The sequence below is a fragment of the Rhinatrema bivittatum genome, chromosome 7, assembly GCF_901001135.1.
Source record: "Rhinatrema bivittatum chromosome 7, aRhiBiv1.1, whole genome shotgun sequence".
Classification (NCBI taxonomy): domain Eukaryota; kingdom Metazoa; phylum Chordata; class Amphibia; order Gymnophiona; family Rhinatrematidae; genus Rhinatrema; species Rhinatrema bivittatum.
Genome location: NC_042621.1, coordinates 264,753,958 through 264,768,029, shown reverse-complemented (window position 1 = coordinate 264,768,029; position 14,072 = coordinate 264,753,958). Strand labels below are relative to the sequence as shown.

The window sequence follows — 14,072 nt, the reverse complement described above, 5'->3', positions numbered from 1 at the left end:
AGTCTGATTTTAATGTGTGGGCAAGAGGTTGTGGTCCTTAATGTGGACTGACATATTTCATGTGTGCAAGTTGATGAGGCTTTACCTTAGGCCATATCCTTAAGTTTCTGCAGATTTCAACCATTGTCACCTCCCTTCCCAAGCCACACCAATTTCTCTTCATTTAAATCTAGGATACACCAGTTCTGTAATTTTGCAGTTTCTTTCTGTTATGCTACAGAATATTAGTAACTAAATCTAGAATCATGTACCACTTTTCTAGGTATGGATAGAATCACATATGAACAGTTGGTGCTTTATTTCTAGCTCATGTGGTTGTTGCTCATGGTAAGTGGTAAATTTATCAGTTGCATTTGGTAGGGATGATTAGATTGAAAGCCTCCCTTAGCTGGAATTTTCTCGCATGTGATGTTCAAAATGTCTAGTAGTGCTATAGAAATTGCGATTAATAATAGTTTGTCTGTTTGTAGTGCCACGCTCTTGCAGAAGATGAGATCTGTGCTGAACTACCTGACCTTAGCTTGTCATTGCTGGACACAGGCGAACTCCTGGGAACATTCCAAGGCTACGTTGATCCTTCAGTCATTTCCATAATTGAGGATTCTGGTACCCAGGGAGAGGTAATGTGCCATCTGAAGAACTCTAAGCTAAGGGAAGGGATACATGACTGGGTGATTTATCAACCCTGTTTCTGAGGCACTTTAAGGCCACACAGGTTCAAAAAAATGTCCAAGTATAACACAAGATTGTGAGTATAAGAGTTAGTTTGAAACAGATGCTAGCTTAGAAGTATACTTGTGCAGTTTGCTAAATATTCAAAGCTATTACAAAGTAGCTCTCTCTCCTAGGCTTTATTTTTGTACTGATTCCAAGCACCTTGCTTGCAACAAATTCTGTATTTACTCTCACGTTTATATGACACTGCCATGTCAGCACCTCCCAGCTGGTTTCATCTCAGGTCAAACTGGCTGAGTAACTTTGTTCCAGTCCTATCCCTGAACAAGAAGATTGAGACATCTTGATTTTTTTTTTTTTTTAAATCCCTCACTGTATGATTAAATAACCAGACACTGCACTTTATGTACACCAGAGATGACCACAAACAGGACAAGTTGTCAGGATATCCTTAAAGAACATGCATCAGAGAGATTTGCATTCACTGCCTCCATAGTATGCAAATCTATCTCATGCATATTCATTGTGGATATTCTGAAAACTTGGCTGGTTTGAAGCTCTCTGACTAGAATTGCCCACCCCGATCTACACCGTGCTTTCCTTAACAGTTTTGTTAAGGTTCTCGTGATTTTGCTGTAATCTTCTCCTGGACGTCACAATAAACAAGATTGTCATGATTATAAATGGCAGAATGAAAGGATAGGTGTCTGGTTTGGAAAAAGCACAGGAATATTTCTTCTAGGAGGTAATTATTTCTGCCACCTTATGTCAACACTTTGTTGATGGTTTTGTAAAGGCATTGCTATGGTTTAGTGTCAGTTACAAAAAATTAGTGTTTTTATTTTTAAGCCACTTGGAGCTCTAATTGATGGGAGACGCATAAATATTTTTCAATAAATAAATGAACATTTCCTAGCGTGTAGCAGATGGACTCAGGACCAATGGGTATAGTGTACTCCTGCTTGCAGTTGGAGACAGATCAGATTTCAATCTGACGTCAGCCCCTAGTACATATACCCCTGCAGGAAGTGCAGCTCTTCAGTATTTTCCATCTCCATAGCAGTTAGGGACTATCTGCACGCTCTTACAGCATTAGAACCAAATTCAAAGAAGAAAATCCAAATTTTAAAGGAGAAACCTACCTGAAGACGAGCCCCGCTCTCTTGCGGTGAGACCCTCAGGTCCCTCCCCCAGATGAGATTCCCGAGGTGATTTCAGTGGTCCCTTGGAGTTAAGCCTCGGTCCGGCGGCCGAATCGCGGCGAGGACCTAGCCTCCGATCCGTGGGTGCACCCTCGAGTGCGGCGGTGAAGGTATTTGCCCTCTCCCCCCGCAGCCGGAGACCACCCGGGACGAAACCGGGAAGCGCTGAAGACAAGGTAAGGTAGAAATCTGCTTGAATCCGGTCTCCGAGGATCGAGGAGGAGCACAGGTCACCGGCCGGGACCAGTGCCACCGGGTTGATCCGCCCTAGCAGGGCTAGGCCCCGGCTATTTCCAAGGGTCTACCCACGTGGAGACCATCCGGGGGGGGTCGCCATATTGCCCGCGTGCTCGCCATCGCCATCTTGACCCTATTCGCGCGCCGTTCGGCTCAAGTGCACAAATCCGAGTTAGGCGCACAAAGCACTTGTGCACATAGACTTACACGCACATAAAACCTTCTACGCATAAGTTGCACGCACAGAGCCGGGCGCATATCTACGGCTGGACGCACAGCTGCGCACACAACTCATTCGCTCATCTTAAGCGCACCGGAGCGCATAAGAGTTTACGCACCGACAGCCATGGCACCACCAGAAACAGGGATAAAGGTTCAAGGCCTCTGCCCAGCATGCCACATCAGAGCAGCACAAAGCGAGGAGGCAGACGCCCTGTGCACGCAGTGTGAGGAGGCCCTGGGAGATCCAGTTCAGGGCCAGTCCCACCCAGGGCAGAGTACCAGCTCCTCAGGAGGTACCCCAGTCCTAGCAGATCCCAGTGGGACCTCCCCACAGATGAGGACCCCCAGGGAACCAGCGCCCCTCAGCTTGGACCCAGCGTCGATCTCATGGGTGGAGTTCTTCAAGGGGATTCATGCCTTTGTTCAAATGCAAACTGAACCTCTGGCTGATCAGCCACATGCTCCACCGGAGGGCCCTCATGCCCCAGGCCCTTCAAGGCCTAGGCACAGGCTTCCACTACTCAGAAGCCCCACCTATGGGGACACGGACATATCTGAAGAGGAAGCCGAGCCCCTAGAAGAGGGGGAGCTCCCCACCGGGGACAGAGCCTCACCGAACCATGAGACGCTTCTTCACAAAGGACGAGTTCCTGGACCTGGTCACTCAATGTCTGACGGAGCTCGCTATCCCGGTCCCAGGTACTTCGGGGGAACCTAAACCGAACCCCCTGCTGGAGGGTGTTCACCAGACTTCTCGCCATTTCCCTCTGTTACAAGCGGCACAACAGCTGATTGACCTGGAATGGAATGCTCCAGAGTCCACATTCAAAGGGGGACGAGCTTTGGCAGCCCTGGACCCGGCAACCAAAGATCTTCTGGCATGCCCAAGAGTTGATGCCATGGTCTGCACGGTCTCTAAGTGCACCACTATCCCAGTGGAGGGAGGAGCAGCGCTCAAGAATGCATATGACCGGTGTTTGGAATCCATCCTCAAACAGTCATTTGACGTAGCCGCTATGTCTCTACAAATTGCGGCCTGCTGCATCGTGGTGACGCGCGCCTGCTTATCACAAGCCAGGAACAACACCCCGGGAGAAGACATGGAACCAGCAGTATCATTCCTCGCGGACGCTGCCTCCGACCTAGTGCGCACAGCGGCCAGAGGAGTGTCATTTGCGGTAGCGGCCAGGAGGCAACTCTGGCTCCGAAGCGGGTCAGCTGACGCATTTTCCAAAACGCACCTCACAAGGATGCCCTTCAAAGGATCCCTCCTGTTCGGCAGTGAACTAGAGAAAATGGCCGACAAATGGGGCGAATCCCCATTGCCGCGCCTGTCAGAGGATAAGACGAAGAGAAACCAGCGACCCTTCCCCAGGTCCTCCAGGGGCAGAAGTTCACAGCGCTTCAATCCTTACAGGAGCAACTTTCAAGCGCCCCACCCTACGGGCAGGAACCAGCCCTTTCTGAACAAGCACAACAAGAGGGGAACCAGCTCGGGTACAGGTCCCAGCCGCACCCCACAATGAGATTCAGCCAACCCGTCCAAGGGAAGAAGCCATAGGGGGCAGACTAGCCCTATTCTACCGCAGATGGGTTGAGATAACTTAAGACAAGTGGGTCCTAGCCATCATTTGGGAGGGGTACTACCTGGATTTTCTACGAACCCCTCCGGACAAGTTCGTGGAGTCCACCTGCCACGACCTCTTCAAGAGGGCGGCAGTGGAAGCTACACTGTCCAGACTGCTGGCCCTCGAGGCCATAACCCCAGTGCCTCCACAAGAAATAAATACTGGACATTATTCCATTTATTTTATTGTCCTCAAGAAAGAGGGAACATTTAGGCCCATCTTGGACCTCAAGTTCGTCAACCACCACCTGAGGATTCCCTGCTTCCGCATGGAAACCCTACAATCCCGTAATAAGGGTGATACAACTGGGAGAGTTTCTCACATCCCTGGATCTTTCAGAGGCCTACCTACACATCCCAATTCATCAGGAACACCAGCGCTACCTACGCTTCAAAGTCCTGAATCATCACTACCAGTTCCGGGCACTACCCTTGGGGCTAGCCACAGCACCCCGGACGTTCACCAAGGTAATAGTAGTGGTGGCGGCAACACTGAGGAAGGAAGGAATCCTCGTTCACCCTTACCTAGACGATTGGCTGATCAGGGCAAAGTCACTGGAGGAAAGCCACCAAGCAACCAGCAGAGTCATAACTCTACTGGAGAGCCTAGGATGGGTGGTCAACACAAACAAAAGCTCCCTACAGCCCTCACAGTCGCTGGAATACCTAGGAGTCCGATTCGACACCAAAGAAGACAAGGTCAGCCTGACCCCCACAAGGCGATCAAAACTGTGGAACCGGCTGCAAACCTTGCTGAACGATCCACGCAGGTAATCCCATGCTGTGGGGCAAGTCCTCGGGCTGATGGCATCCGCACTGGAAGTTGTGCCATGGGCGCGAGCCCACATGAGGCTCCTACAGCGCTCACATATATCACGGTGGAGCCCACGGTCCCAGAACTACACCGTACGTCTATCACTCCCGGGCAGAGTCCGGACACAGCTACAGCGGTGGCTGCAGGCCAGCCACATGAGCCGGGGATCAAGACTATCCTCCCCAACCTGGACCCTACTCACCACAGATGCCAGTCTACAAGGATGGGGAGCACACTGCAAGGAGTTAACCACCCAAGGGCAGTGGAACGCAGAAGAGGCGGGATGGAAATCAACCGCCTAGAAGTGCGGGCAGTCAGACTAGCCTGTCTGCGGTTCGCTCACAGACTTCAAGACAAAGCGGTCAGAGTAATGTCAGACAATGCCACAACAGTGGCCTACATCACCCGACAGGGGGGAACCAGAAGCCAACAGGTGTCCCTAGAAATAGACCTCCTGATGGCGTGGGCGGAAGCAAACCTCCAGGAGATCTCTTCCAGGAAAGACAACATCACGGCAGACTTCCTCAGCAGGGAAAGTCTAGACCCAGGAGAATGGAGGCTGTCGTCCGCAGCCTTCAAAATGATAGTGAATTGGTGGGGGGACGCCGGACATGGACCTTCTGGCAAACGGATCCAACGCCCAAGTATCCAGATACTTCAGCTGCAGGTGGGAACCGCAGTCCCAAGGGATCGATGCCCTGGTACAGATCTGGCCACCAGGGACCCTACTATATGCCTTCCCGCCATGGCCCCTATTGGGTGCAATCATTCACAAGATACAACTACACTGGCAGCTAGTTCTTCTGGTGGCTCCGGATTGGCCAAGAAGACCCTGGTACTCAGACATGAGAAGACTGCTGGCAGGGAACCCCTACCCCTGCCCCCACACAGGGACCTGCTTACAACAAGGTCCGATCCTCCACGAGGACCCAGCTCAATTCTCTCTTACGGTCTGGCCATTGAAAGGGCCTGCCTGAAAGAGCAGATACTTGGGGGCGGTAATCGACACTCTCCTCCGAGCACGCAAGTTCTCCACATTGTTAACGTACTTAAGAACCTGGAGAGTATTTGAAGCATGGTACGAAGACCACAACATCAAGCCACGCTAATTTAAAGTTCCCGTGATCCTGGAATTCTTACAGAAGGGTCTGTCCCTCAACTCAATCAAGCCAGAAGTGGCCGCATTGTCGTGCTATGGCTCCAAGAGCGAGGGCGACAGCATAGCTTCTCACCCAGAAGGTCTCAGTCCTTTTGGAGCTGACAACCAAAAAGAGGAACTGGTTTGGCCTGAACTTTCCAATGAAGTTTTGCCACGCCATCCATGGGACGAGGAGATAGGGGGCAGACTATCCTCTTCTACCAGTGGTAGGTCGAGATCACACCAGAAAAATGGGTACTGCACATCTTACGAGAAGGACACGCTCTGGAATTCCGCAGCATCCCTCGGGACGTTCATGATGTCACCTTGCCACTCCCAGCACAAGAAACTGGCAGTGAAATCTACTAGTTTGATAAGGCTCCTCAGTTTGAGGGCTATAACTCCAGTACCTACACCCCAGGAAAATACGGGGCATTACTTCATTTATTTCAATGTGCCCACAAAGGAGGGTTCATTTCGCCCCACCCTGGACCTCGGAACATCAATCGTCATGTGTGGATAATTCACTTTCGCGTGGAAAATCTGCGCTCCGTCATAATGGCTGTACAACTGGGAGAGTTCTTAACCTCCCTGGACCTCTGAGACCTACCTTCATATTCCAATCCGTTAAGACCAGCAGCGTTTCATACACTTTATGGTACTGGGCCGCCATTATCAGTTCAGAGTGTTGCCCTTCGGCCTGGCAACTGCCCACAGAACATTCTCCAAAATTATGATGGTCCTCGCGGCGGCACTGAGGAAAGAAGGAATCCTGGTGCACCCTTACTTGATGACTGGCTAATCTGGGCGAAGTCATTGGAAGAAAGACTCCAGGTGACCAGCAGGGTCATGTCCCTGCTTCAGGAACTTGGTTGGGTCATGAACATGGACAAGAGCAGCCTCAAGCCCTTCCAGTCATTAGAGTACCTGGGAGTCCGGTTCGACACTAAGCAGGACAAAGTCTTCCCTCCCTCCCTCGAGGATAAGGAAGCTGATGTGCCAAGTGCATTGGTTGACTAACATAGCTCCACACCCTGGGGCGCATTATCTCCATGTCCTTGGTCTGATGGCGTCAACCCTGTAAGTAGTACCGGTCTCAAGACTACTCAATTTGCCTCCACCTACCGATGGAAGTATGTTCTCGGCTCCAGTGGTGGCTACAAGAAGTTCACCTAAGCAAGGGTGTAAGACTGTCCCCACATAACTGGCTAGTCCTCACGACGGACATGAGCCTTCGAGGGTGGGGAGCTCACTGTCAAGAACTGACAACCCAGGGGCGATGGCCCAAGGAAGAGGCGTGTTGGAACATAAACCGCCTGTAAGCCTGAGCTGTCAGATTAGCGTGCCTGCAATTAAGCCACAGACTCCAGGTGGTCCGCGTGATGTCTGACAATGCAACAACAGTAGCCTACATCAACTGCCAGGGGGGAACCAAAAGCCACCAAGCGTCTCTGGAAATAAACTCCCTTATGGAATAGGCGGAGTTAAATCTACAAGGGATCTCTGCCTCCCATATAGTGGAAAAAGACAATGTCAGAGCAGACTTTCTCAGCAGGGAGAGTCTGGATCCAGGGGAATGGGCGCTGTCAACCAGAGCCTTCAAGCTTCTGGTAGATCACTGGGGCCTCCCATCCATCGACCTACTGGCCACATCTCACAATGCGAAGGTCCCTGATTCTTCAGTAGCAGAAGAGATCATCGCTTCCAAGGGATCGACGACCATATCCAGACCTGGCCAGAGGAGGACTTACTGTACACCTTTCCTCCGTGGCTTTTCCTGGGCAAGGTCATTCGCAAGATGGAATGCCACAGGACTAGTCCATCTGGTGGCCCCGGATTAGCCCAGACTCCCATGGTATGCAGACATGCGGAGGCTTCTGGTGGATAGCCCCCATGCCTCTCTTCGCACAAGGACCTTCAACAAGGTCCAATCCTTCATGAGGACCCAACTCTGTTTTGTCTTATAGTCTGGCCCATGAGAGGGCTCGCCTGACAAAGCGTGGATATTCGGCGACAGTAATTGCCACCTTGCTCTGTGTGCAGAAGTTCTCGACGTCCTTTGCGTACATGCAGATCTGTAGAATATTTGAGGCCTGTGCGAGGAATGTGGGGTGCCCCTTGGATGACCAAGATCCCCATGATTCTGGAATTTTTACAGGATGACCTGAATAAAGGGTTGTCCCTCAACTCCTTGGTCCAGGTAGCAGCTCTCTCCTGTTTCAGAGGCGAGGTGAACGTGGCCCGCCTGTTCGCACATCTGGACTTGGCCTGTTCCCTAAAAGGGGTTAAATACGTCAACCACCCTTAAAGTGGCCGGTTCCCCTATGGAACCTCAATCTAGTATTGGACTTCTTAGCAGGGCCTTCCTTCCAGCTGCTGCACAGTTTGTACGCCTGTTAAGGCTGAAGACTGTATTCTTGGTGGCAATATGCTCGGCTTGTTGCATCTCTGAACTACAGGCGCTGTCGTGTCGGGAGCCGTCAACCAGTTGACTCCAGGAAGGTTACAGCTTCACATCATTCCTTTCTTCTTGCCAAAGGTAGTCTCCAGAGTTTCATCTGAATTTCCTTACTGTCCCTAGATAGATGCAAGGTCATGGAAGACTATAGCCTCCTACGCCACTTAAACGTCAGTAGGCTTTTAATATAGTATTTGGAACTTTCAGAACTAGTGCTTAAGACAGCTTGTTTGTTCTTCATGGTGGAAAGAAACCAGACGAAACAGTTTCGCGAGCTACCATAGCTCGCTGGATCAAGGAAGTGATCATGGGAGCTTACGTAGAGGCAGGAAAGCCTTTACCCCTTCAGGTTAAAGCTCATTCCACTAGGGCCCAGGCAGTATCCTGGGTGGAAGCTAAGCTACTGTCTCCTGTTGACATGGTCTTCCTTGCACACCTTCTCCAAGTTCTATCGCCTGGACGTCCAGGCCCGAGAAGACGCAGCCTTTGTGATCGCAGTGTTAACTGGACCTCAGGCAGCCTTCTGCCCCATTCTGGAGTAACTTTTGTACATTTCATTGGTCCTTAGGCCATCTGGCTACATGCTAGGAAATGGAGAAATTACTTACCTGATAATTTCGTTTTTTTTAGTGTAGACAGATGGTCTCAGCATCCCCCCACAGCTGCCCATGAATGGTACCAAGGAATCGCCCATGAGGTGAATCTCAATTCCAAGCGGTCACGGGTAAGCTGTCGCCCTATCCCTAGATCAGGGCATCTATAATATCGCTGGGATTCAGCTCTTATGTTTGGTTGAGTACAGTTACGGTCATCAGATTTTAATCAAGTTGTATTCAAATTTTATTCAATTTTTTTTCAATAGTAAGTTTACAATGGCTTTTGAAGAGACTACTGAATGGCTGAGGTCACTGCAGGGGTATATCTAAGGTGACAGCTTTGAAACCTGACTTCGTCTCCATCTGCTAGCAGGGGAGCACATAACCCATTGATCCTGAGTCCATCTGGGTACACTAAGGAAAATGAAATTATCAAGTAAGTAATTTCTCCATTTGGCAGATGAAGTCAAGATCGGTGCCTGCCAGGTTGGGATGCATACCTAACCAATCTGGTTTTCAGAATATCTGTAAATGCATGTACATGAGAAGTTTGTATACAGCTCATAGTCATTTCTTAAATATTCATGTTTTAATGGTATTATGAATGGTATTATGAATTGCACAGTAGGGAGGTTTCACTGTAACATCCCTAAATTTCTACCCAAGGTTTAGCAACCGAGAGAAGGTTAGATTTTGCTCTGTTTCTCTATCCAGTAAAACATTACTTCTCAGTTAAAGGTTTTATGTTTGATTTTTTTTTTTTTTTGTTTTTTTTTTTAGCATAATGGTAGTTTTGAAGTCGATGAATTATCATTGCTGACTGCCTTGACAGAAATTCTGGACAATGCTGATGATCAGAATGTCTCTCCTTTTGATACAATAACAGATGCTGAATTACTGGTGTCTCCAAAAGAGCGTGATAATTCTGTAGTAAGTTAAAATACAAACTCTTGCAGATTTTTTTTTTCTCCACATCTAAGATCTTGGCATTTAGTAATCATTTAGGAATTGTGTGTAACATGGGGAAACAAGCCTTGAGTCAGACTGTCTTTCCTATAGGGCATCAAACAGTGAACATACATGGACACACGGTAACAAAGCAGAGTTAATTCCAGTGTGTTTGTACTTAACATAACAGATGTGAGGGAGGGGGAGAGTGGAGCAGAATTTTTTTTTTTTTCTTACTCCTAACTAGTTTCAGGCTGTTTGTTCTGGACTGGCAGTTTATAAGACTAACAGGAGGAGAGTGAGAAATGCTAAGGAAGATGCTTAACTGAAGACATTGGTTCTCAACCAGGAGCATGTGTAAGCCTGTCAGGCGGTATGTAGTCAGATCATTGTACGCTTGTGGGGAAAAAGTTTCTCTTGCAGATCAATCATACATCATTGCCACAGGAAGAGTCAACCTTGATGCTCTTGGTGATCCATTGCAGGCTTCAATCTACACTTTATCCTTTCTGCTGGATCACCTGCAGCATCTGCCAGGTCATTACTAGCATGAGAAGAGGCTTCTGGTTGTAGAACTAAAGCAGAAGCAGCAGGCACCATAGGGGACAGTGAAAGCATGGCAATTTGTTCTGTCTGTTTCCCCCAGTCTTCCTGTTGTGTGGGCTTTCTGATTAAAAATGAAACCTGTATAAGGATAGGAAGGAAAGTCAATCACGGGGACCAGAAATGCAGTGCTTTCACTGTTTCCTGTGGTGCCCGCTGCCTCTCCTGAGTCATACTACTCCCTTGAGTTGGTTGCTGCGCTTCTGCTCCTCAGTTGCCAGGGAGGAGAACAAGATTGAAGAGATGAAAGGTAAGAGGTGGAAGGCACTAAGAAGGAAGATGATGTAGTAATAATAGGGGGCTGACAGGTGGGGGGAGAGAGCAAGCAGGGAAGTGAAGAGATGGGGGAGACAGGGAATGGAAGGCTACAAAAAATGAGGAGCTGGTTGAAATATTACTGTGTGTATGTATTGGGTGGGTGAGTAGGATGGGAGGTGTACTGAGCTGGGGGAGAGTCAGTAAAGAGATGGAGGGTTGGTGGGGGAAGGAACAGATAGGGAAAGTGAGATGGAGGGCTTAGAGGATCGATGGGAAAAGCAGGGAAGGGAAAGTATGGGAAATAGATGAATGGGGAGAGAGAAATAAGAGATAGCAAGCTAAAGTGTTGGTAATAAAGGGAGAGAGAGAGTTGAAAGATTGCAGGAAATGAGATTAAAGAAAGTTTCCTAGCACATAGCCAGATGGACTCCAGACCAATGGTTATGCTCCCCTGCCAGAAGGTGGGGAGAGTCAGATTTCAAAGCTGACCTCACCCTAGATAAACCCCCTGCAGTGACTTCAGCCCTTCGGTATTTCTCAGTCTCCAGCAGATGGTGGACGTGCTTCGTATGGGGATTGCTGTACTTTCTGGAAGGAGAAATTCTACATTCAAATTGGCGAAAACATTCAGCCCCGTTCTACGGCAATACCAAAAGGTCCCTCCCCCAGTTGAGAATTCCTGAGATGATTTCAGAGATCCCTTAGATGCGTACCTTAGTTCGGTAGCCGGTTCCCGGTGTAGACTTTGCTGCTTAAGCAGCTGAAAGGCAGGAGGTGCAGGAAGCAGATCATGGTGGTGATGGCTAAAGCCCTCCTCCTGCAGCTGGGGTCCATTTCTATACTCAGCCGGTAAGTGCTGAGCCCAGGTAAGTTTAAAAAAAAAAATATATATATTTACCTGGCTAAAAGACAGGAAACAGAGTAGGATTAAATGGACAATTTTCTCAGTGGAAGGGAGTGGACAGTGGAGTGCCTCAGGGATCTGTATTGGGACTCTTACTTTTCAATATATTTATAAATGATCTGGAAAGAAATACGAGTGAGATAATCAAATTTTGCAGATGACACAAAATTGTTCGGAGTAGTTAAATCACAAGCAGATTGTGATAAATTGCAGGAAGACCTTGTGAGACTGGAAAATTGGGCATCCAAATGGCAGATGAAATTTAATGTGGATAAGTGCAAGGTGATGCATATAGGGAAAAATAACCCATGCTATAATTAGACAAAGTTGGGTTCCATATTAGGTGCTACAACCCAAGAAAGAGATCTAGGTGTCATAGTGGATAACACATTGAAATCGTCGGTTCAGTGTGTTGCGGCAGTCAAAAAAGCAAACAGAATGTTGGGAATTATTAGAAATGGAATGGTGAATAAAACGGAAAATGTCATAATGCCTCTGTATCGCTCCATGGTGAGACCGCACCTTGAATACTGTGTACAATTCTGGTCGCTGCATCTCAAAAAAGATATAATTGCGATGGAGAAGGTACAGAGAAGGGCTACCAAAATAAGGGGAATGGAACAGCTCCCCTATGAGGAAAGACTAAAGAGGTTAGGACATTTCAGCTTGGAGAAGAGACGACTGAGGGGGGATATGATAGAGATGTTTAAAATCATGAGAGGTCTAGAACGGGTAGATGTGAATCGGTTATTTACTCTTTCGGATAGTAGAAAGACTAGGGGGCACTCCATGAAGTTAGCATGGGGCTCATTTAAAACTAATCGGAGAAAGTTCTTTTTTACTCAACGCACAATTAAACTCTGGAATTTGTTGCCAAAGGATGTGGTTAGTGCAGGTAGTATAGCTGTGTTTAAAAAAGGATTGGATAAGTTCTTGGAGGAGAAGTCCATTACCTGCTATTAAGTTCACTTAGAGAATAGCCACTGCCATTAGCAATGGTAACATGGAATAGACTTCGTTTTTGGGTACTTGCCAGGTTCTTATGGCCTGGATTGGCCACTGTTGGAAACAGGATGCTAGGCTTGATGGACCCTTGGTCTGACCCAGTATGGCATTTTCTTATGTTCTTACCTCCTGATTCAGACATGTTTGGAGGGGTTTTCAATAAGACTTCCTCAGATCTCCTTGCTCGGCATGCCATACTGATGGTCATTCCCAATCCTGTTGGGGTAAGGGGAAGTGGGCTTCTGAGCGGGTTGAGCGGTCCCCTCTGGGCTAGGTCCTACTTTAGACATGGTAGGCTGCGGTTGGGTGCATCTTTGTGCATGTTGCATTGCCCTCCATAGAACGTTGGAATGCGTAGTCTGACGGCTCTGCGCACGTGCTGCAAGCATAATGTTGCGCGCATACATACACATACAACCTACTAAGCGCAGAATGCAGGTAAAGCTGGTTGCACGGACTGTGCATGCACCTTGCCGCATCCTACCTAGGCACCCGAAATCTGTGTGCATAAAACTTTAAGCGCAAGCCCACAGAATGCACATTTACTGCCACCAGTGGTTCCAGCAGCCAAGAGACATAAGTGCCTTTTTTCTCTGTGCTGCTTTTTCTACTAGGCCTTCACAGTCTGACCTGGATTCTAGTTTGTTAGCACTGTGAGTAAGCCCAGGGAGAGTTGGCCTCCCTGGACTTTGCTAAGCTCGGCCCCTCCCATTCAGAGGATCGGTTAGCCACAGCCTTATCTGGAAATACCCCAGATTGAAGTACCCCGGTGACTGGGTCATTCGAAATTCAGCAGCGCCCTCCCCAGTACCTCCTGGGCTAGACATGGACCTGGCTGCCTTCTCTTGGATGGAATTTTTCTAGGGCCTTCGTACAGGTGCAGTCTGCTATCTCACTTGCTCTTGTCCAGACGGAACCTAGGCCGGTAAGCCCTCCTTTTCCCAGTCCTATCAGCAGACCTCGAGGCATGCCCTGCCTTATCAAGGGTATCTCTGGAAGGGACATGGATGGCACAGACTAAGAGGAAGAAACGGATTCCTTGCAAGATGGGGAAATTCCCCCTGGCTTAGAACCGTATCAGACTGTGTTACTGTTTTTCCATAGAGACAAACTGAGGGCCCTGGTTTCCCAGACCCTGAAGATGCTGGGAGTTCCTGGGGCAGACTCTATGACGGACCAAAGAATCATCCCATTCTGACTTCCCTACGGAAAGCCTCTTGCTAATTTCCAGTACCCGAGGCCATCCAGGAGTTTATTGACCTGGATTGGGATGCCCCAGAAGCAAGTTTTCAAGGAAGACAAGTGTTAGAAGCTGTATACCCACTGAATCCGGCAGTAAGAGAGCATTTGCATTTCCCTAAAATGGATGTGCTGGTCTGTGCCGT

At 48.7% G+C, this 14,072-nt stretch overlaps 1 protein-coding gene across 3 annotated transcripts in view; it reads left to right on the top strand.

Annotated features, from left to right (window-relative positions):
* PPRC1 (PPARG related coactivator 1) overlaps positions 1–14,072 on the top strand; it is a 139,015-nt gene that overhangs the window by 20,270 nt on the left and 104,673 nt on the right. For 2 of the 3 annotated variants that reach the window (XM_029610180.1, XM_029610179.1), the window contains exon 2: positions 471–620. Coding sequence is in view for 2 of the 3 variants with exons in the window: in XM_029610179.1 (XP_029466039.1) it covers positions 471–620 (150 nt within the window). In the remaining variant the exon portion in view is untranslated. Of the gene's footprint in view, positions 1–470; positions 621–9,749; positions 9,900–14,072 lie in introns of all 3 variants that reach the window. The other variant, XM_029610178.1, reaches the window with a different exon arrangement.